This window comes from Ursus americanus, chromosome 8 (assembly GCF_024610735.1).
Source record: "Ursus americanus isolate L20-20 chromosome 8, mUrsAme1.1.p, whole genome shotgun sequence".
In the NCBI taxonomy this organism is placed as follows: domain Eukaryota; kingdom Metazoa; phylum Chordata; class Mammalia; order Carnivora; family Ursidae; genus Ursus; species Ursus americanus.
Window position 1 is genome coordinate 64,307,811 of NC_142134.1, and position 23,686 is coordinate 64,331,496.

Sequence of the window (23,686 nt, forward strand, 5' to 3'; positions counted from 1 at the left end):
AATAAATAAATAAATAAATAAATAAATAAATAAAAGTACAGCTTCCAGATCGCAAAACTCCTGGTACCATGACTTGTCGGAGTCCCCGTCACATCTTCCAGAGACCCTTCTCCAGGCTGCTCCCCTTCTTGCTTGCTGTGTACAGTCTATTCTTTACATGCCAGATCTTGTCATCCCCCTGCCTTCCAGAGGCTTCCCATTGCACTTAAAATGAACCTGAGCTTCCTACCATAACTCGGGAGGCCTCCGCTGGCTTTCCTGCCCTCGAACCTGCCCCTTTCCACATTGATCTGCCCGTGCTAGCCTCCTCAACCTTCTTCCTGCTCCTTGAACACAGGAAGGCCTTTTGCCTTCTCTCCCTTCCCCATACATAGTAGGACCTTCCCAGCTTCCCTCAACCCGCCCTGCCTTATTAGATGCCACCTCCTTGAAGGCAGTACTCTGTCCCTACTGTCCAAGCCTTTGCCCGCTTGCATTCCCTTCATGATACCGACCGCCGGGCGTTTACTTCTTTATCATCTGTCTCCCACACTTAGAGAAGTTCTAAGAACATGGACTGCTTCACTCACTTCTGCATTCCCACGGCCTAGGACAGAGCCTGCCCCATATTAGGTGTTCCATATCCTTCACGACAGTGTGGGCATTTTTTTCGATTCAAGGAAACCCACTTCTATACTTCAATAACAAATTATGAATATCTCATTTTTTATTGTGCATGCTTGAATGATAACTGTTTAACAACGACACCAAGAAACCATTAGATACTTACTATTCTCCCATCCCATAGACCTGTGGACTGCACTGGACAGCGTAGCCAGAAGACAGGTGTTTATGTCCCACACTCCCAAAACACCAGTGAGGAAAACCTCCTTAAGCCCCGTGATTGCCTGTGAAAAGCCCAGACAGACCAAAGGAGGAAGAACGCCAGTGCCAAGGAAATTAAATCTGCAGCCAGAAAGTGTAGGCTCTGTAACTCTGCAAAGAGGTGCGGTACGTGTGACGTACAACTCACACAAGGATGTGGTTAGAGGTCTTCAGATCTGCCCCCGTGTTCTCCGGCACTTAAAGAAAGAGATTTGAAAGTAGAGTAGCCTGGGCGGCAAGTCTTAACACTGATGGGTTGTTTTGGAAACAGATGCATTGGAACTTTGATCCAGTGGCTGATACAGAAGGATGGCATGAGGCAGTGCAGATCTCAGTGTGCAAACTGTTCTTGGGTGACGGAAACATCTTATTTTTATGTATAAAGCACAGATATGCAGACAGATTTCACAGGGAGGGGAGGCAGGAAGAAAAATAAACGTTATCTACATGCAATTCACCAAACCACCACTGTGAGGTTGGGACTCTGACCACTTAATAGGCAAGGAAAGGGATTCTCACATGGAGTGAGGGGAGCACTCAAGCTCACCCAACTGTAAGTGGGGAGCAGGGACTGGAAGTTCCAAAGTGCCATGTTGTTCCAGAAACACATATTTCTCATGAACCCCTAGAAGGTGCTTAGGTTCACTCAGTGCTGCTGGAACTCTCTGTTAACAGAGCAGTAAATAAAATTGGGAGCTGGATGTCCTTCCAAGTTCCTGCCAGGAAGCTTGCTGACGTCTCAAGGGTTCCAGAGCTCCTGCATTGGACACATGTTTGTCAACACATCTGAGACCTCCCAAATATGTCGTTAGTGTCCCGTGTCTCCTTATGACAACACACGGTGGTGGGGCCTGGAGGAATTACACAGACATTAACAAAGCACTAGGGGAGAGCTAAAGGAAAACAAGAAAGAAATGCAAAATGAAAAACTGTCAGGCTCTCTAAATGTAGATCTTTGGGCCCATAAAGGACAGTGCAGCAAACTTCTGTCCCCTATGGGCTGCATGACCTGGACAAGTTGCTTAACCTTTCTGAGCCTTGGTTTCCCCATCCGGGAGAAGGGTGTGAGGGTTAATGAGACATCCTATGACAATGGATCTCTCAGGCTCTGCTAGGGAAGGGGCTCGTGTCTCCGTGCCTGGCCTGCTATACTCTAAGATGAATGGGTTCCTTTCCCTGCGCGTCCTTCCACTTCCTCCCAATGTTCGGTATGTCCTAAACGATTCATCAAGCGGGCAGAACGAAGCTCGCTGAGGCCCAGTGTAGGTTTTCAAATGGATCCATTTTCTGTGTAATCCTAAGGAGCCATCAGCAACCACAAAACTACAAGCTGGGCAAAGAGCAAATCCAGGCAGAATGGTAAAATCATGTAAAACCTCAAATTATTTTCAATACTCCTGAATACTTTAAAAGCCTCTATTTATACGCAATTGACATAATAATTCCTAATTACTTTTCCCCACTCATTAAAGCACATCTCTTAAGAGCCTTTACTCAGCCTCCCTATTTTAAGGCTAGTTCTTTTCATTCCGTGTACATGAATGTAGTTAATTTCTGTTTTTCTGATGCACAGGAAGTAAACCTCCCCTCCCCCCTGCCCCACGTTACACTTTGCGCTTTGATGTCCTCATTCTGCAGCCAGATTTGCCATTTTGTTCCTTTCCTCCTTTGTCTGGTGGGTATGTGTCTGCACTTAGGAGACAGTGGGGACTGTTAGAAATGCCACCCCCGTTGGAGAAAAGAAAGGGGTGAATCCTAGCACCGCGTCTTCCTGGCTGGGTGAACTTGGGAATGTTGCTCGAGTTCTCTAAGCCTGTCTCCTTATCTGTGGAATAAACTGGTGACCCCTGAGTGTGAATTCATGAGATCTAGTTGGCTGTGAGAGTTAGCATTCTTCAGAGCAGGTGGCAGAAAACTCAACTCAAATTGGCAAAAACAAAATTATATAATTTATTGGCTCATAGAACAATGAGAAAAAAAAATCCAGAAGTAATGAATGTCAGAGATTCAGCCGGCAATGTCAGTAAGGACATCCCCCACGTCCGCAGGGCGATAGAAAGGAGGCCATGACCACTGATCACACCTGCCTTCAGGACTGAAGACCCACTGTGTGCCTGCACTCTGCAAATACCAAAGGAAAATGATGCTTTTGGTACTTAATTCGGTTATTGCAAAGCTTGTAAGTGTGCTTTATAAAATATGGATACGTGCATCTACTTTCCACTGGAAACCTTACGAATTCTAAATACAGATAAAATATTTCTGATGAAAATTTAGTGCTATAAGGATAAACTATTTGAAGTATAAAATACACACACACACACACACACACACACACACACATATATGTAAAGTTCATCATTGAATTCCAAAGTCTGAGAATGAAGAAAAATGAAAATATCTCAATAATTTTTATTTTGATTACATGATGCAATGATAATATGTTAAATATCTTGATGTTATGAATTGAACTGTGTCCCCCAAAATTCATACATCGAAGTCCTAGTCCTCAGTCCTCAGAATGTGACTTTATTCGGAAATCAAGTCACTGCAAATGTAATTAGTTACAATGAGGTCATAGCGAAGTAGGGTGACCTTGTTGGGTGTCCTTATATAAGGAACAGCATGTGAAGAGAAAGAGACATACGAAGGGAAGACGATGTGAAGACCTAAGAAGAATGTCAAGAAGTGCCAAAGACTGACAGCAAACCACCAGAAGCAAGGAGAGTAGCATGGACCAGACCCTTCCTTCCTAGACCCCAGAAGGAACCAAACCCTGTGGATACCAAGCGTTCAGACTTCTCCCCTCCACAACTATGAGACAAAACATTTCTGCTGTCTAAGAACCCAGTTTGTGGTGCTTGGTATTGGCAGCCCTGAGGACCTAATACACTCGAATTGAATAAAATATATTATTAGGGTTCATTTCACCAGTTTTATTCTTACTTTTAAAATATATAGTTTGGGGCGCCTGGGTGGCACAGCGGTTAAGCGTCTGCCTTCGGCTCAGGGCGTGATCCCGGCGTTCTGGGATCGAGCCCCACATCAGGCTCCTCCGCTATGAGCCTGCTTCTTCCTCTCCCACTCCCCCTGCTTGTGTTCCCTCTTTCGCTGCCTGTCTCTATCTCTGTCAAATAAATAAATAAAATCTTAAAAAAAAAAAACACAAAGACAGACCTCTTGGCCTACTTAAGGGAGCTCAGGAAAAGCTTCCCTGAAGAAATGGTGTTTAGACTGAGGTCTGGACCATCTTTGGGGCTTCATTAAGTGAGGGAATGGTGTGTGGGATGTGGAAGGGCAGAGCGCTCCAAGTACAAGGAATGGTTTGTGCAAACACTCAGGCAGAAAAAAGCACGGCTCTCGCCTGAGCCCTCCCCAGTAACGACATGCCCCCAGTTGCCAAAACACTGCTTTGGTGCATTCGGCTCCCATGGGGGTAAATTCCTCCCTGTAATCCCACCCTGGGCTGCTGAGAGGCACCGTAGGGCAACACCATGGACGTGGAATAGTAAAGAAGAATGAAAAGAGAGTCAACAGTTGATGGGGAACATTGTGTGGAAGTGAAAGTATGAGTAAATAATTCCAATAAACAGAGACGAAAATAAACAATTCAGGCACATGTGAAAGATGAGATGAGCCTGTTACTAAGTTTAATGGTTTCACGTTACTAAAATTCCCCCATCATCACTCAAACGCAACAACTCCAGTGTACCCCCGTGAGCCAGTGGCGGCTGTGACTTCTAGGTGTCTTTTTCATGACAGCCAATGGGACCTGTTTTTATTGGGTAATTGGAGATAACAATCCCAACCACCCCACAAGGATTTTATTGACAAGGATTTTCTAGCTAAGCAAGACCCACCCGATCTAATCTCTGTGCCCAGAAGAGGAACCCATCCTCCATCCAGAGGATGTGAACCCCACACTCTGAGCTGACAATGTGGATGAGCTAGGAACTTTACTCAAGAAAGTAACAGAATGAAAGGACGGGGAGAGAGAAGAAGAGCATATATTGACTTCCAAGCTCAGTCTTGTGCCTTTAAATATATCTGATTTCTTGTGAAAGCATTTCCTCTATATTTTGAAAAATGAAAGTGCAGATGGGTAGTACCAGGAGAACATCTTTGAGTCAATCAAATCCTCCTCTACGTTCATGCTCTGTTGAAAGGGTGAACTACTGAAAGTTCCTACAGCATCATTCATTCATTCATTCATTCATTCATTCATTCATTCAAACAACCATTTATGGAGCCCAGAGAGGTTCAGGGATTAAGGTCACAGAGCCAGTTGGTGACAGAGTCTCTCCTTTCTGGCTGCAGCATCACTCCCCATGATGATAGCACAGCAGCTTTCACACTGTGTGACAGAGGCCTCCTCGTCCTAGACCAGAGATCCAAGCGACTCCAGGAGTCTAGAGCATTTTTGGTCCTCTCTGACTTCTCTTTGAGGTTTTTCCTCTTCATTAGGGCCCATCCCAACTGCTTCAATCCCAACGTTGTCCAGGACACTTCCTCAGTCACATGATGGGGATGCAGGCATGGATGTCGGTCCTTCCTTCCTTCTTTCATGTATTCATTCAAGAAATATGTGAGAGTCTATGATGTGTCAGAGACCGTGTGAGGCACTAGGACCAGAACAGTAAACCAAACATGATGGTCTCTGCCCTTGGGCCCCAGAAACCTACTGTCTCAATGCCGTCCACTCATCTGCTCAATCTTCAGTATTTACTGACTCATCAGTGTTAGGAGCTTTTACAGGCCTTCGGAAGACGGCAGAGAACAAGACAGGCAAGGTCTCCGCCTGTGTGGAGGGGACATTCTAATGAGAAAAACAATATTAAACAAACAAACCAGCCAATGAATATCTACTACGGTGAGTAGTGGGACGTGCTTATGAAGGAGAAACTGCGTGAACCGCTGGGAGGTCATGGAGATTCCATTTTAGATGAGTGGAGGTGGGGAAGGCTTGGCGAAGACAGGACATGGGAGAAAAGATGAGAATGAAGTGTGGGGTAAGCCTCTGTTGAATGAAGGTGAGTGATGGGCTATTACTCCTCCCAAGGGCAGTCGTGACAGAGAAGGAGTCCTGTGTTGTCTTGGTCCCTGGGGTGCCTGAGCGGGGAAGGGCTTCTCAGAGAGGAGGGGGGTCTTCCCAACGTCCCTCCCTCTGCCCCCCCTACCCCCAGCTGATGAAGTTGGGTGTGAAGTTGCCCAGTGTCCTCCTTGGCTGGAGACAGGGCAGCCCAGGGACTGCGGAGAGCCAGCTGGAAGAGTCAAAGTCAGAGTAACAGAAGGGAGACTGACCGCCCCTCGAGCTCACATTCCTCCTGCCTCCCGGAAGCCCTTCATCCGTTTAGGAGAGGGGAGCATCATTTCCCAGAGCTGCTTGACCAGAACCTAATTATCCCTGGAGCCACGAGTTTGAGCAGCGGGGTTCCTGTCACCTGGCATGGGGAAATGGATCAGCAGCCAGGACAGAATGTGCCGCCCTGCCATGTGGGCAGCCTCACCAGGCACGCACAGCGGGGCCCCAACCCCGGTACACAGACACTCTCCCAACTGGACACACCTTGTTAAAAAGGCAATCGTGGACGCTTGATCACCTAGGCTAGAGAACGGCCATCTGGACCTACTACTTCTCTCCCAGGAGGCGTCACCCTCCACCACACCCAGGGGGCAGCTCTTAGCCTGTGACCTTCTCCGTCTCAGCCCTGGACGCTGCCTCCTCTAACTCCCTTTGTCTGGCCAGCACATGCAGCTCTTTGCACGGCTCCTATCTTCCTGTTGGATCTTCCCGAAAGCCCATGGCGTCATAAAGTGAACAGCAGCTCTGGGGGCCGGGGGGCTGGGGGGCTGGGGCTTCCATTTGGAGACATAAGACCCAGAGGCGTTCTGCTGATTTCCGATGCCCAGCAGTTGGTTTAAGGCAGAGCTAGGCCACAGGCTCTTCCCTCTGCTCAAGGTCCCCTCTCTCCTCTCTCTAGTTTGCCCTTTGCTGTCTCCTTCACTGGACTTAGTTTCTGTTACGTCTCCTTAAGGGTGACTACAGCTCCACCCTCAGCCAGCTGTTGGTCAGCCAGGGCGTCCCCGTTCCACGGAGCATTGGGTACATTTGACTTGGATCTCCAGCCTGGGAAAGGCCAGGGCTTTTATGTTTTGCCCATAATTGCTGCAAGTTACCAGGGCTTGGGTTGTCAAGGTCCCACCGTGGATCCCTCCTCTGAGCACAGAGTCTCTGTGTCACCCGGTGTGGGTGACAGGAAGTCTTCTGTTGGCTCTCACCAAAAACCAAAAACAAAAAAACCACTCATCCTGAAGCTTGTGTGTTTTGGGTAGTTATTCCAAAGATCAGGGAGTCATGAGGAAGGGGTCCTAGATAGCAGGACCATCCTCATCTCTCTGTCTCCATCCTTCCTTTTCTCCCCTGATTTCTCTAGTCCGCTTTAACCCCCAACAAAACATATTCAGCTCCTCTCCTCCCACAAGGTGTTTAACCAATCTTTGGAGTCTCACACTCATTCTATTCTTCCAAGCAGACCCATTGTTCTCCATGGCAAACTCCCAGGTGCCCCCTCCTACCACAGCAGCGATCCCTTCCACGCCTCTCCCAAACCCCTCCCTGACCCGACTGTCTTCTCTGCACTTCAGATGCAAATTTCCACCTGGCCCCTGGGCACGGCCACGCAGATCTTCCAGTGCTAGACCCTCTGTTCTTCTCCCCCAGACCCTTCTCCTTCCTCCTCACTCTGTAGGTGCCTTCCATGGCCAGCAGTGTCTCACATTCAGCCACGCCAGGGACAGCATGGGATTGGGGATGGGCTTTCAAGCCAGATGACCCAACTCTGAGTCCTGAATTTGCCACTGCCTCTGCAACGTTAGGCAAATTACTCAAGCTCTCTGAGCCTCCGACTCTCCCCCTGCATGTTGGGGATCCTAACACCTCCTTGGTGGAGATGTTTCGAGTCTTAAGTAAGACGGACTTATATAAAGTGCCTGGTGCAAACAGGCATCAGCAAAGCGCTAACTGTTATTCTTGCTGTTGTTCTTTACATGGCTTTGCTCATTCTAGTCCCTCCAGGCAGGACATCTCTCTCTTTGTATCTGTCTGTTCAGATCCTACCCATTCGTCATGTCAGGCACAGCTCTAGCGATCGCGTTCCCGGGAAGCCGGTCCTGGGAAACCTTGCAAGCTAGAAGAAAGCTAAAAAATGCACTCCCTCTTTTGTGCATTTATGGCTTTCTGTGTTATGAACTCCTGTTAAGCGGTGAATGTATAAGAAGAAATCACCGCTAATAATCTCTTGGGTCCAGAAAGACCTGAAGATCTTCTATAGCAATTTTTATGGAATTCCTTTCAGTTTTTGTTAACTGATCAAGCCCAAATGTCATTCCTTTCAATAGCAATTGTCATGATTTCTTTCATTCCTCCCATTATTTATCGGTTGCTTAAGTGCCAGCTCTTTTTTTTTAAGATTTTATTTATTTATTTATTTATTTATTTATTTATTTATTTGAGAGAGAGAGCTGAGGGGAGGAGCAGAGGGGGAGGGAGAGAGACAAGCAGATTCAGTGCTGAGCGCAGAGCCCAACACGGGGCTCGATCTCATGACCCCCAAGATCATGACCTGAGCAGAAATCAAAGGCTGCCGCTGAACTGATTGACCCACCCAGGTGCCCCTAAATGCCAGCTCTGTGAGGGCAGGGCTTAGGTGGCAGCAAACTTTATAGCCTTAGTCCTTCACCCAGACTTTGCCATATTCAAGCAGCTCAAGAGATATATATTGAAAGTGCCCCATAGATGTTTATTGAATCAACTGATGACGTATGAAAGAACGGAATCTAATCACCAACAGATATCAGCTCCTGCTAGGCAGTAAATTTCTAGGAAGCAATCACTGCTAATATTCTCTTGGGTCCAGAAAGGCCTAGAGATCGTCTGTAACAGCTCTGTACAACATTCCCCTTAGTTCATGTCAACCGCCGAAGCCCCAATGTCTGTTTTACTATTTTTCGCACATCCTGAGAATGCCAGCTCAGGTCTCTCCTTGTGAAAGGCCAGGAGTGTGCTTAGCTGACATTCTCCAGCTGTTAGGTCCTTTGGCAACCTCCTTGGCTTGCAAGCCAGGTCACTCTTCTCTCTAGAAACTTCTGGATTGGACCGAGCAGGGCGGTGGTACAAGGGCTGGCCGTTTGTGCCTCTGGGAGACTCCTGGAACAGGCTGGCTCTGTTTCGGAGCCCCCTGCCAGGGCTGGCCGAAATCTGTGGGGTCTGAATCATGACTCTCCTGCCCCAGCCTGTTCCCCATCTTTTCTTTTATAGGCATGACCCCCCTCCCCCCGCAACAAAAGCCTTTACACTTTCTTTCTATTCTAGCTCAGCTTCAGCTTTGCAAAGATTCCAACTAGCACGCCACTGCAGACCAGTGTCCCAAGAGAGCTTAGAAGGAGCCAGAAGGGAGACTGACCTCATTTTCCAGGAGCCATGAGCATCTGCAGCACGTGAGGAAACACAGAATCCTGAGCTGAGCCGACAACACCAATTTCAGCCTTTGGAAGCCTTGCCCCGTGGCCCACGCATACACCAGCAGGGACAGTAGCAGCACTTTGGTTTTGATGGGGGAGATCCAGCTATAATTACATTGTCCAGAATATTATAGTAAAATCGATCGGAAAGCATGCTATTCTTGTGGAAAATTTTCTGATTTCCCAAATGAGCCCAAAAACAAGACATTATTGATGAATCCTATTATTCCTCTCAGAGGAGATATAGATAAAAATAAATAGTGCTGTCTTGAAGTGTCCACCCCAGGGAGCTGCGGGATGGGGAAGGGTGCGGAGGCTGGCTGGGTTTTTCCAGCTGGCCGTGTTGTGGTCTGGAGGCTCCATGATTCGCCCTGCTCTCCAAGGGTGACTATGTCTGTTCCTCCCTCTGCCCTGTCGCCCTTCAGCAACTCTCTCGTGGCTCCTGGGGATTCTTGGCATAAGCCAGTCCTCCTTGGCAGCAAGGGGACTTTTGTAGGGGCCCTCATTCTGCCCGCCGCTCTTTTGCACTCAGCTAGTGCTTCCGGGGATATTTGCAGAGGTTCAACTTATAGGTCACGTGTATCATCTAGAAACCATCTAGACCCGCCTCTTGAAGGCTTGAAGAATGGTCCTATTCAACATGGCTTTTGGACAATAGTCCAACATGAGAGAGAAACTTTCATCAACGGACACTGCGGTGGTTTCCATATCTTGGCCATGGTGACTAATATGACAATGAACATGGGTGTGCGGATATCTCTTTGAGGTTCTGATTTCACTTCCTTTGGCTATGCACCCACTAGTGGGACGGCTGGATCGTATGGTACTTCTATTTTTAAGTGTTTGAGGAACCTCCGTACTGTTTTCCATAATAGCTGTACCAATTTATATTCCCACTAACAGTGGAAAAGGGGGGAAAAAAAAGACATCTTCAAATAACTTGGGCAAGATAGAGGAAGGAATACCACGGCTTCTGCTTTCTAGACTCTTGTGGAAAGCATTGATACATTTATTTCCAACTCATTCCTAACCCTGGCCCCAACTCCCCACCACCCCCCCCCCTGCCCAAACAGGATAGTGATGGAGTAGGACAATTCTGTCCAATGCAGTCTTTGACACATGGACACTGGCTGCCTGATCTTGGGTAGGCCATTGAACCTGTCCAGGCCTCAGTTTCTCCCTCTGAAAACATCTTCTGTTGCAGGGTTATCAGGAGGCTGCAGCTGAGATCATGGGCCTGAAAAGGCCTTGTTAACCGTGAAACCACCGGGTGAACGCCAGACCTCATCATAGCACCCTTCAGAGCTGCTTCAGTTCTCTTGCCAGGGAAAGAAAATGTCCCAACAGGGATGCGTGAGATAGAAACCCTCCCTGGACTTGGTTTTGGGGCAAGCCTCTGTCTGACATGAACCAAGACGGCCTGCTGAAGAGAAACAGGATTGACCACTGCCCTCCTCCTGAAATAACCGCTCTTGAGTGTCAGCGTTCGGGCCAGTGGACACACCCCCTTTCCCTTCCTTAAATGATGGCTCACCCGCTCTTCTACTGAATTAGCAGTCCTTAGGAGCCACGTAAATTCTAAGCTCTTCTGATCAAGAACAAGGGGGCCTGAGGTTTGTGTAAGGGAAGGATGTTTGTCCCAGGGCAGGGCTGGATCTCGTTTTGCCCTGGTGTAAGGGGAGTACGATGGGAGGGGACAGCGCTGGAGTTGTCACCTCTCACCCCCTGGCGAGCCTCCCGAGATTCTGCCCAATTACCTGGGTGCTGCTAGTCCAAGGGCACAGGGCATCTACCCGGATTTGCTGCGTGCGCAGGGCAGGCCCGTGGGAGCAGGAATCCACAGCCAGACCACACTTTCCGTGTCCATCATTGTATTCCCAGAGTCTAGCACAGTGCCTGGCCCATGGGGGCCACAGAGGAGATATGCCCTGAACAATTAACCCGATCTTTCCAGCTTTCAGATAAATGCCTGGCTTCTGTTTCTATGGAAAGAAAGTGTTGGGGAAGAACCGAGACACTTCTGAGGTATTAGTAGGCTTTTTTGACACAGAAACATCTTGGTCCTTTGGGTACATTTTAAGCTTCTTAAGGAGAATCTACCTATTTGCGTAACCCTATCTGTAGTTACGGTGATTTGTGGTCCTCGGTGAACAGGGAGAGACTGATTAGCTAAGTGCTTAATTCCCTGACTTGTGCTACTTAGAAGAATTTTCACATTCGTCAACCGATTTCGTGATTCAAGCAACCCGGGGTGTTGTGCCTTGTCCTCTCCCTTTTGCAGACAGGAAGTCAAGGCTCCTCGAAGATGACCTGACAAGGTCTCTTTGGTAATAAAATAGTGAATCTGGGATTCAGATCAGGCCCTCCAACAACACATTCCATGATGCCTGCCACTGCCTCAGAGCTCCGGCATGGGGAGGGCTCGGAAGGCAAGTTCCACACACCTTTCTTCAGAACGACTCTTCCTGGAAGACATGGGTGCGGTGAAGAGGAGGCCCATAGCTAGGCTGGTAGGTAGCAGGGGAAGCCTTAGTTCGTTTTCTGATTTCAGGGACTCTGTCTGAAATTTCCCCCTGGGTGTTTAGCCTATGCCTGAGATCTATGCTCAAACACGAATGTCCCTGGGATTGACAGTCCGATGAATAAACAGCCATTGGGATTAAGTGGGGGTACATTTCAGATACTTCCTTAGAACACATTTTGACGGGGGCTGGGTCAGGTGAGCAGAGAAGCATGAGACCACAGAATTACTCAGACGCTAGAGGATGGAAAAATTATAAGCCTCAAATATCTTTAATTTAATCTTGATTAAAATTAAGTTGAGATCAGAGGCCACCGACTTCAGTAGCAAGACTCTGGAAAGGAGATATATCCTCTGAGAGTACAAAGCATTGAATTAACCATTGTTTACGGATAACAGAAGAGCTTAGAGGATATTTAGAGACCCATTATTAAACATTTTAGTTAAATCTGTACTCATTTGGTACCTCGTCCTCTTCAAGTAGAATTTCTGTCTAAGTCTGTTTGTTAAGAAGAGTAAAGAGATTTCCCATAAAATTATTATACTGACTTACAAATTTGAGACTGTGGAAGTTTGTTACACAGAAAACTGTCCTTGTCTTAGGGGATAGACTTCATTTACAGACCCACCGTCTGTGACTCCCAGATGTACTTCTAATCAACTCAACCCAACTCAAAGATGGGCACACGCTCCTGGAACCAGAAACAGAGCTTAAGGCAGTCTGTCTTGTAAATATAAATAAAGTGGTGCATTAGTCAGCATTCTCCAGAGAAACAGAACCAATAAGATATGTATGAGAAGATGTATTATAGAAATCGGCTGACACAGTTCTGGAGGCTGAGAAGTCCCCTGATCTGCGGTCTGTAAGCCGGAGACCCAGGAAAACTGTAATTCAGCTTTGGCTGAAGGCCCAAGAATTGGGGATCGGGGATGGGGAGAAGGAGAGGGACATGGGCACACTGGTGTAAGTCCCAGTTTGAGTCCACAAGCCTGAGAATTCACCCTTCCCGAATTCGCCCTTCCTCCACCTTTTTGTTTTATTCAGGCCCTCACTGGATTGGAGGAAGCCCACCTGCGCTGGTGAAGGTGATCTTTACTCATTCAACCAATTCACATGCTCGGCTCTTCCTGAAACACCTTCGGGTAGGCATACCCAGCAATAATATTGTACACATTATCTGGACATCTCATGGCCCAGTCAAGTGAGCACATAAAGTTAGCCTTATGCGTGACTCTTATAAAACAGAGTGACTTGTAAAATAAGGTTACTCTAACTGATTAACTTTTTTATTTTTTAAAAAAGTGCAACATTTCAGAAGTAGCAGAAGAAAACAAGTGATGAAGATGAGAGCATATAGTAATGAGGAAGGAAACAAAGACGGAGCAGAGAGAATGCACACAGGCGTACCTTGATTCCTGGAGAAAACTAGTAAAATAGACAAAACCCTGGCAGTATTGATCAAGAAGAAAAATGACCCCCCAAAATGCAAAAATTAAAAATTTTCCTTGAAAAGGGAAAGAAAAAGGACATCACGAAGTTGGGGAATGAGGACAAAGATCACTGAGGGGCAGAGCTGGGGACATGGAGTTTTACCTGCTTCGTAGTTTCATCTTAGAGGGGCTGCATGTTGCCTGATGTCTGAACGGACTGGTTAAGATTCATTAGGTTGCAACAGAGTGAAACCCATACTTTGACTAATGAAGCAACTAAGGGAATTTATGGTCCTACATCACTGCAGAGTTGAAGGGGATGGTTTGATCGGAGGTCCAAACAATGCCATCGAGATCTCCCCCTCAAGTGGATGCCTTTCTCAATATATGCAGGTTCTCAGGCTCATGCGACCACCACTCGTAGGCCAGTGGGAAAGCGAGACTGCTTCTTGATATTTCAAGCAAAAGCCCTAACAAGGGACTTTGTTAGTCCTGATTGCTCCAGCTGGGGAATGTGTTCTTCGCCAAGCCAGTCACTGAAGCTGGAAGAATGGAATGTTCTGGAAAGCTCTAGTCTTGACATGTGCAACAGGAGATGGAAGTATTCAACAAATAAGTCACATGGATTGAATGTCGAGAAGGAGTCATTCCCTCCAAAGCAAAATTGTAACCTACTGTCATGAGAGGGAGCAGCTGATGTTGGGTGAGAAATATCCCACACGGGTGTTGGAAAGGAGGTGGCAAGGGTCACCAGAGACCACGGGCAGGGTCCTGAGGGCCTTTCTGCTGATTTAGGAAACTGCATGTGATATCCATAGGCAGCCCTTCGAGAACATGACTGAACTCAAGAGGCCAGTCCGGGGCAAATTTGGAATGAATTCCAGAGTTGTAACACTCACTGAGTTTGTGAAGGGAGGAAATGGCGGAAAGCAGAAATGGCATCCACATTTGACCAGCAGCCAACCACAAGAGTGGCATATTGGGGTGATGTGGTCAAAGAGGGATTGGCACATGCTTTGATAAAAAAAAAAATGGTGGATGAGACTTTTTAAAATTTTTACTCCAGGGAATCCGATTTGTAGCCATTCAAACCAAGTGCTTTTGAGGTTTGGATGAATAATTTTTCTTCCGTTGTTACAGCAAGCCTCAGAGCCAGAAGGGTTTGACATTAGGGAAGCCTTTCCAAAGCTTACAGTTCTAGGGAGAAAACCAGCTAGGGATGGGGGTGGAGTTTGGTTGGAAATAGGGGAGGGGGATTAGAAGCATGATGAGGTCTCTGAGATTCTTACAAGATTTACAGTTTGGCTTAGGATTTGAAGATTATTTTTGGTCTAAAAATAGATCCCCAAACTGCGATATTCTTAGATTCACACTCTTCTGTAAGATTTCTAGTGCTCCTTGCTGATTGCACCTGAGAGATAATTTTCTCTTTAATGTCTGTATGTCCAAAATGTCATTCATTCACTCATTCATTCATTCAATTAACCAACATTACTTTGAGGACTTATTAAGGTGGAATCAATGTTTCATCCAGGGGATGAAGATTTCCCATCCACCCCTCTATCATTTCCTTGCTATCCCCACGGATCCTTCAGCTGCCAACTGAGCCACACGTGGGTGTCTCGTGGACGTTTCAGAGTCAACATCTCCAATACTAAACTGCTGATATCACCCTCCCAGCCAAAACCTCTCTTCTCGGCTTGCTCAACTCAAGAAATGGGGCCCCATCTATCACTGGCTCAAGCTAAAACCTGGGAGGCATTCTTGACATTTCTTCAACTTGATGCCTAAATCCAACCCCGCACCTAGGGGGCTCTTGATCAATATTGACCAAAGGAACGGACAGGTGGTTGAATGAGAAGGGGAGTGAGTGAACAATGCTTTGAGCTGCCTACACCTGCCATTCCAGCCCCTGCAGGAGTGCCTGCTCGTGTCACGGAGACACAGCTGGAGTAAGTGTACATCTGAACAACGAGTTTTACATTTAAAACTCTTGCTATTTCCTGGAAACAGATTGTGTCTCTCTGTCTATTAAGTTTTTTTTTTTTTTTAACTGCTGAAGATCTTGGAACCAAACCAAAGTAATCTGCATTTCCATTTTTATATCTTAATTTATAAACTGCACCTTATAATTTACGAGCTTTCACTTGGTGTCTCTAACAGAGCCGAAACAAATTTCAACCCTGCCAGCTCGGCTACCCTACCCGAGTCTTCTCTCTGCACTCTGCCTATCAGGAACTTTCTAGTTTTCCAGGTCAGGGAGAGTAAGGACAATAATAATAATAATGATATGTCACATTCACTTAGGAAAGAGAGAGGAAGGTCTGATTACCCCCCCCCCCCCATTTTGCAGATGAAAAGATAGAGGTTGGAGATGGGACCGATATGACCAAAGGCTTGTTTACGAATAGTGAAGTCAGGCCTAGAATCTGAATTTCTGGAATTCCTCATGCCAAGGGTCTTTCCAGGACATTAGGCGAGGGTCTCTCCACCTGGGTACCAGGAACATTTTGGTCTGGATCATTCTTTGCTGTGCATTGCAAGATGTTTAATAGTATCTCTGGCCTCTAAGCATTAGCTGCCGGTAACACCCACCCCACTGTGACAACCCAAAATGTCTGCAGACATTGCCAAGTGCCACCGCTGATTGAGAACCACGGTGCTAGACTGTGTCCTTGTCCTTAATTAAAATGGAGGCACAAAATCAGGAAAATTCATTTCCTTTTAGAGCCCCTCTTGGCCTCCATCTCTGCCCTCCAGTCCCAGGGTTTTGCTGAGAATTGTCCTGCCCGCAAGATCTCATAGACCCCTGGAGAAATACCAGTATCTCCTGTGTGGTATTGGGTGCTGTACATTCTTGGTCACCATTAACTCCCAAAGGTGGGTACAACCAGCTCCCATTTTACAGGTGAGGAAATCGAGGCTTAGAGAGGTTATCACTTGCCCACAGTTACAGCTGGTGAGTGGCAGGCTGGGATACTAATCCAAACCTGTCTAGCTCTAGGGACGGAGGGTTTACCTTCTCTACCCTTCCTCCTCACTCCCTCCACAGGGCTGAGAACCAAAGTTTCTTCTCCTGGGGCCACAGGAAGACAACGAACTGGAAAAGCCCTACCCTTCCTCTCCATAAAGCTAAGTAGCCCAGCCCTCTGAAGGTTGGTGTCTTTCAGATGTGCAGGACACACATCTGTGGTTGTGATCGTGGCTCCATGTGCCTGTTGCCCTCCCAAGAGTCTGTGTCCTCAGCCCCTAACACTGGGCCCTGCTGAGTAAAGCCTCTGTGGAAGGCCTGCCACCACAGCAGTGAGGGCCTGGCCCAGCAGCCAGCTCTGGAGTGGGATCCTCCTGGCTGTGTCCTGTGTGACCTTGGGCAAGAGAAGAACGTCTCTGAGCTCAATTTTCCCATCTATAAAATGGAAGACCCCCCCCCTTCTGGGAGTAGATGTGGCAATTAAATAGTGATGAATGTAAACTGATGGATATGGATACTGGTGCTGGAAAAACTGTGCCCTGCAATGAATGTCCAACTCCCTCTGTGAAGTTGCCTATAACAAACCCGCTCTCAGCCCCCCAGCTTCTTTTGGTCAGCCTGGAACCCCCATGCACCATGTGGAGTGACTTCTTTAGAGCTCTCTGGCCAGCTAGACTTCAAGCTCCCTGAAGATCCCTATGGCCTGTCCCCTTGTCCCCTCCCACAGTGGCCAGCCCAGTTTGTGCTCAGAATGTTTGTGAGGGAGCGATAGTTGACGATTCCAGTAGTAATAACCTTTTCCATCAGGTACTGCCTTTTCTGGGTATCTCTCTCTCTCTCTAAGATTTTATTTATCTATTTTATTTTAGAGAGTGGGGAGGAGTACAGGGCGAGGGAGAGAGAGAGAACCTTAAGCAGGCTCCGTGCCCAGCACTGAGCTGGACGCAGGGCTCAATCTCACCACCTGAGTCAAAACCAAGTGTCCCAAGCTCAACCCACTGAGCCACCCAGTCGCCCCTCCCGTTATATCTTAACATACAAAATGATTTTCCTTGGTTAGTAGCCCGGATGGTGCCCTTGATTCTCTACCCTGAGCAGTTTGGGCTCTTCGCCATTATTTTGGTTCTGCTTTGGCCGTTCGCTTTGCTTTGCCCAGTTCACACCACCTTGTGGTAAGATTCAAGCTCAGTGTATCAAACGTGCCGAGTGGAAGAGGGGCTCCGTAGGGCCTGGGTCCCAGTCCCCATCCCGCTCTGATCCCCATCTCTGCCCAGCCACTTACTCCTCCACCTCCAGCCGGCGACTGTGCCTCGGTTTCCTCACCAGTGAACTGGGAGGTGAACGGGACCTGCCTCAGAAAGTTAGCAGGAGGTGACACGCACCGCGCCTTGGAGATACCGGGCCCTGCATCTCTGCTGCTGTCTGTCCCTTCCCTGGGGGGTGGGGCACTGCCCCTGAGCCCGCTGAGCGAGGGAAAACTTCTGGAGGCCGGCCCCAGAGCAGCAGGCAGGGGCGGGAACGGCTGTAGCCGCTTTTCCGTCCTGCGCTCCTTCCCCCGGGAAAGGCTGCGGGAACGGGCGCCAGACCCCGCCGAACTCAATGGCAAAATTCACTTCATTTCCTCTCTTGAAAATTAAGAGAGGCTGCTCAAAATTCTGTACTCTTCAAAGCACCCAGCAATCAAGGCAGTTCCCCCGGTTCCTACTTTTGGGGGGGGGGGCTCACACTTTGTCCCAGCAGAAGGGAGCCCGGTGCCTCCCCCAAATCCCTTGGAGCCCTAGGAGGGACTGCGGGGATCTGAGCCCCCCGCCGCTCAGCCGGGCCCCCGGGGAGACGGGGCGGGGAGGGTGTCTCGGTCCAGGGCGGGCGGCCCCTCCCCCAAGGTCACCCAACTTTTCACCAGGCCCGCGGCTCGCGGGAGGGTCGGGAAGGTCCGGGCGGGGCGCGGCGGGGGCGGGCACCCGCCCCGCATTATTCATTGGCCAGAGCGGGCTGCGGGCGCGAGTGCTGATGTCAGGCGGGCGCGAGTGCGGCGGGCGCAGCGGCGGCGGCCGCCCAGCAGCCCCGGGCTCGGGTGGGGGGGCGCGAGTGGGGGTGGCGGCCAGCATGCTGCTCGGCTGCGGCTCGGCCTCCCACACCCGCGGCGCCCTCGTCCTCAACAGCAGCGGCGGCGGCGGCGGAGCAGCGAGCGGCGCTCGCGTCTGCAGCGGCGCCGGGTCCGAGCGCGCGGCGCGGCGGCGGCGACGGCGGCGGCGGTGGGCGCCCGGGCGGGGAGAGGGCGGCGGGGACCCGGCATGGCTCTGCGGCGGGGCGGCGGCGGGGCGCTGGGGCGGCTGCTGCTGCTGCTGCTGCTCGGCGCCGCGTGCCTGATCCCGCCGGGCGCGCAGGTGAGGCGGCTGGCGCGCTGCCCCGCCACTTGCAGCTGCACCAAGGAGTCCATCATCTGCGTGGGCTCCTCCTGGGTGCCCAGGATCGTGCCGGGCGACATCAGCTCCCTGTGAGTGAGTGGGACCCCTCCAGTCCCCGCCCCACCCTGCGCCCGCCGCTGCCGGGGAGTTGCCTCTGGCGCTGGGACCGCGCGACCCTGACCCCACTTCCCAGCCTCTTTTTGGCGTTTGGGTGGGGGCGCGCTAGGGGACGTAGGTGGAGTCTCGGGCCCTGGGGAGGGTGGAGGGAACCCGAGCCCCAGAGCCTGGGAAGCCAGACAAGTCCCCGTGGCAGTGTTTCTTAAAGTGTGGCCCGCGGGCCACCTGCACCAGACTCACCTGGAGGAGCTTGTGCCAATGCAGATTCCCGGGCCCGCGCTGAATGAAGCGGGGTCTCAGGAGTGGAGCCTTGAAGTCTGCATTTGGCGTCCCAGGTGATTCTGGGGGCGCATTAAAGTTTGAGAGGGGTGTGTGGGGAGGGGTGGTTGGGTAGGGGCATGAATGTGCAGCCCAGCGTGACTGGAGTGAGAGTAAACAGGGGAGGGATGAGGCCTCACCGTCCCATCTCCTGTCTGGGGCGGTGGTTTACACCGTGGCCTTCTCCCGACCCGTCCACACTGCAGGTTAGGAAGAACCAGAGCGAAGGCATGCAGCCTCTGGAAGTGGGGGGCCAGCTCCTGAGGCCTGGAAGAGGGGAGCACAGGGCTTGGCAGAGCTTTGGGACATGTGGGGCACCCAGGCCAGTGGCCAAGAGCTGGAAGGCCGCCTGCCTTCTCGCCCGGAGCTCACAAGCTTCTTGCCCCTCTCCCCAGCACACGTTATGCTAGCTGCTTTTTCAGCGCTGGAGGAATTGACAGGAAGGGTTCCCCCTTATTTCTTCACCTGCTAAGAGATGCTTTCAACCTGGCCTCACACAGCCACTCTCCCCCACAACCGTGTCTCCTAATGGCGGTGGAAGGGGCTACAGGGCCGTATCTTTGCTGGGCAATGTTTCCCGCTGAAAAAACTTCCTCCTTCCAGGCCAGGGTGCTGGGGTGATGCCCACTCAGTCACAGAGGCAGGGAATCCCAGGGGCGGAAGTTGCTCAGGTCCCTGGTACTACACTCCCCTGCTTCCCACCCCAGGCAAGGTCCAGGGCTGAAGGGGTTCCCATTTGCATTATAGAAACTCAGGATGACCTGGCTGGCAGCAACAGAGGGACTTTTTGATTCCTAATGTTGCTAAGTCGTGTGACATGGAGGATTCCAGAAATTGGAATTCCCCTTGTTAAATCCTTTAGAACAGCAGCTGCTTAATTGATCTGCATGTTAACTGAAATAATTTTGAACTAAAGTGTGGAGGTCCTGCTGTGGCCAGAAAGGATAGGGGACCTGGTCGCAGAAATAGACAAGCTGCTTGCCCCGGCATTGACCATTATATCTGGCAGATGGCATTGCCTCCCACCGCACATTCAAGTTCAGGTGTCTCTTGAGTTTTTCCCCAAGGCTTTCACAGTGCATTTAATCAGAAACGCTCCGAGTGTCTTTCAGAGATGCGCTCCCAAGGGGAATGCTTAATCCTACCCCAGAGTTTCCCCTGCCGACATTAATGCTGTGTCTACACAAACAGAACCATGGGCAAAGGTGAAGCAATTATCCATTTTCAGCCAGGGCCTCCTGTAGTTAAGAAAAGGAAGTGAGGAGATTGATTTAAACTTGCTGAGATAATGTCTGTGGAAGGAGCTAGACTGATGGTAAAGGTTTCTATTATTCAGACTAGTTTTCATATTGATCCAGTTCATTGGAAAATGGCTTAACTCCTCTTGTTTCTACCCCCGAGAAGCCTCTGGTCGACGATTTTAAGCCTCACTCCTGAGTGGAGGAGTTTGAAATACAGATGGAAGATAAGACTGGTTGCCCAGCCTGCAATCACTTCTAAAAAAAAAACCCTGGGCCTTGTTTTGCTTCCCTTTTGCCTATAGGAGCCTGGTAAATGGAACGTTTTCGGAAATCAAGGACCGAATGTTTTCCCATCTGCCTTCCCTGCAGCTGCTGTGAGTATGGGAAGTTCTCTCTGAAAATGGGGGTCCCGAAGGTGCAGTCCTAGGAGGGGCCGTCTCTACCTTTTAGGGGCCAGTCCTTCCTTAAATACCCCAATAAACTCTTGGTGTTAACTTGCCCTGTGGTGTCCCCACCCAGCTGAGTCTCAGGCTCTTTGCTCAGTGTCGCCTCCTTCTTCCGACACATGTTTTCTTCAAGGACTTTATCATAGATCCCAACACCTGTATTTGGCAACTGGGGGGCATGATTACACTGAATCATGACCTGAATTTCACCTAAATGAAGTGTTTCCCAGACGCCTCACTTTGAAAGAAAACCTACATTTTAAACTTTTTATGTGTCTCTGGAAATAGAAGCATTTTTTAGCTGACCGAGTATGTAAACGATTGGGCAGCATACTGTATGTTTATGTGGAAAATTTTATTTAATCATCCCTACAAGGAGAGTTTATTTCCCCCTTTGACAGATAAGAAAATTAAGGCTCAGAGGAGTTAAGGAACTTGTCCAAAATCCCAGGCAGGATTCTTTCTTTCTTTATTTTTTTTAAGATGTATTTATCTTTTTGAGAGAGAGAGAGAGTGCCCACACATGAGTTGGGGGAGGGGTAGAGGGAGAGGGAAAGAGAATCTCAAGAAGACTCCCCACTTGGCGCGGAGCCCCTCCCAGGGCTCCATGTCAGGACCCTGAGATCATGACCTGAGCCAAACATCAAGGAAATCAAGAGTCAGACGCTCAACCGCTCAACCAGCTGAGCCACCCAGCACCCCTCCCCCCCAGCCAGAATTCTAACCCACACTCGTAAGTACTCTTGGCGAGTACTCCTGTCATGCCCCGTATCCCAGTTCAGTTATTGTTTGCTGATGAAAAGAAATGTCCAAAAAGCAGTTTTCAAAAGCAAGTCAGTGAGAGGCAAAGTCATGAGTACATAAGTCATTCTGTTTGTTCTGTTTCTTAAATCTGAGATGACATTGAAAATAAGCGTGTACTACGGAAAACTAGGAGGAAATAGCCTTTAGGAGGTCACGTCTCATCCTAAATCAACTTAATGTTGGTATTTTTTGTTCTTGAAATGTTACGGACCTACTTACGACATTGTACTTGACGTTTTAAAATCTGTGATTTCTTGGAAATTGTAGTTCTGTTAAAATACGCTTTCCATAGGCTAGAAATACAATTTTAGGTATTTCACCAAATAGACTGAAGTGGTGACTAACAGAAACCTATGTGCTGATAAAGTGGCTTCTGAAGATTTCTAGAACTCTTTTATTATTTCTCATGGGAATGTATAATATGGAAGAAAGGATTTTTTTATTTTTATTTTTTTCGGTCACTGCTGTGTGACTTTGGTCAAGTCACTTAACTTCTCTGGGCACAAATTTCCCCCCAAATAGACTCAGATTAGGTCCTTTTAGATTTCTGATTCCATGACTGCTTGTGCATGAGAAAGCATTCACTGGCTGTTTAGTTGTGCTGAGTGGTAGAATGTTTTGAGATAACAGCTATCAGGTCTTATTTCCAGAGACCCACAGGGGAGAAAGGGTGGAGCCGTGAGGATGACCAGTAAATCCAGCCAAAAGGAATCCACTTGCCACTGTCCATCAGCATCGTGAGTCAGGTTGTGCACCTAACGTGCCAGTCTTAGGCTGAGAAGAGCCCATGTTTGCCATGGATCAGAACTTAGCGAAAGAAACAAAGAGGGTTTTGCTGTGTTACTGAAGGTGCCCACCTCTGCCCTGAAATCTGTCCTCTACTTTCAGATTGCTGAATTCTAACTCATTTACCGTCATCCGGGATGATGCTTTTGCTGGACTTTTCCATCTTGAATACCTGTAAGTTCTGAGCTTGGTCTCTGCTGAGCATTTGGTATGTCTGTAGAATCGCTGTATTGCTTTCCAAGCAGAACAGCATCTCTCCGAGAGCTTAGGGGTGGAGAAAATGGAGAAAACCCCATTCTCTTTTCAGCGCTGACCTTTTATAGTGTACTTGTGTATAAACATGCTGGGACAGGAGGAGGTTGGAGACAAAGCGGGTGAAAGCAAACAAAAAGGAAAGATACTCATTCATTCTCTGCTGACATTTAATTTGGCATGTAGTAAGCACAATTGGAAATTGCACTGGATATTTTTACCTCTCATAACTAGGCATGGATTTGCTGATCAGCCAGAAATAAAGCTGAAGGGTTCTGAGCGTTCCTTATTTTGACGTAAAGTCTCCCCGTATGGGGTTACACTTTCATGTTTTTAATTTGGCCCTCCTATATCCTGTTTGCAGTATCTCCTGTGAGCTGCTTCTGAGAGTCTAATTTGATTTTTTCTTTTTTAAAACAAGAGGGTTTTTTTTTTTCCTTTTCAGGTGTGCAGTTTTCTTCCCCTAACAATGAGCTCTGCCCGTGTTCTGATTTCATTTCCTGATTTCTTTTCTGATTTGCTCCTCCCCACCCCCTTCATGTCGGTTTCCCCCTTAAATGCTTTCATCCTTGTCTTTTGTAACTTTGTAATAATATTAATCCCGCTATCAGATGGGATTTCCTTACTTAGCATTCAGAGGGATTTTTAAAGCCTCATCTCTGCTTTCTTATCTGAGGTTAACAGGTAGATATTTGAATTCTAAACACATCCTGGGTCTGAGAAAGCTCGGCTGATTTTATGTCCTTAGGAAAGAGGTCTCTGAAGGAATTCTTCCCCCAGAGTACGCATAATATGTGTATTTTCATAACAGCCTGATAGTATATGTAATATGGAAAGCGGGGTATGACCGAAGTTCTAAGCCTCACCAGGTTCTCCCAAAGCACACAAACAGCTCATGGCCGTAGCAAATGTAAAGCTATCCGTTTCCTTGCGCGAGCAGTTCATCTTACTGCCACGGTTATTGAGGGGAAGTTCACTTATCATTCTATACTGAATTCTATTACCGA

General features: G+C 48.6%; 1 protein-coding gene across 2 annotated transcripts in view; it reads left to right on the forward strand.

The window, feature by feature from the left end:
• The first annotated feature begins 18,576 nt into the window (after nucleotides 1-18,576).
• Nucleotides 18,577-23,686, forward strand: part of LGI2 (leucine rich repeat LGI family member 2) — a 31,441-nt gene continuing 26,331 nt past the window's right edge. The window contains exons 1-3 of one of the 2 annotated variants that reach the window (XM_087864250.1): nucleotides 18,577-18,804; nucleotides 20,694-20,765; nucleotides 22,530-22,601. In XM_087864250.1, coding sequence (XP_087720376.1) covers nucleotides 18,602-18,804; nucleotides 20,694-20,765; nucleotides 22,530-22,601 — 347 coding nt within the window. In that variant the 5' untranslated portion in view covers nucleotides 18,577-18,601. The remainder of the gene's footprint in view (nucleotides 18,805-20,693; nucleotides 20,766-22,529; nucleotides 22,602-23,686) is intronic. The other variant, XM_045771414.2, reaches the window with a different exon arrangement.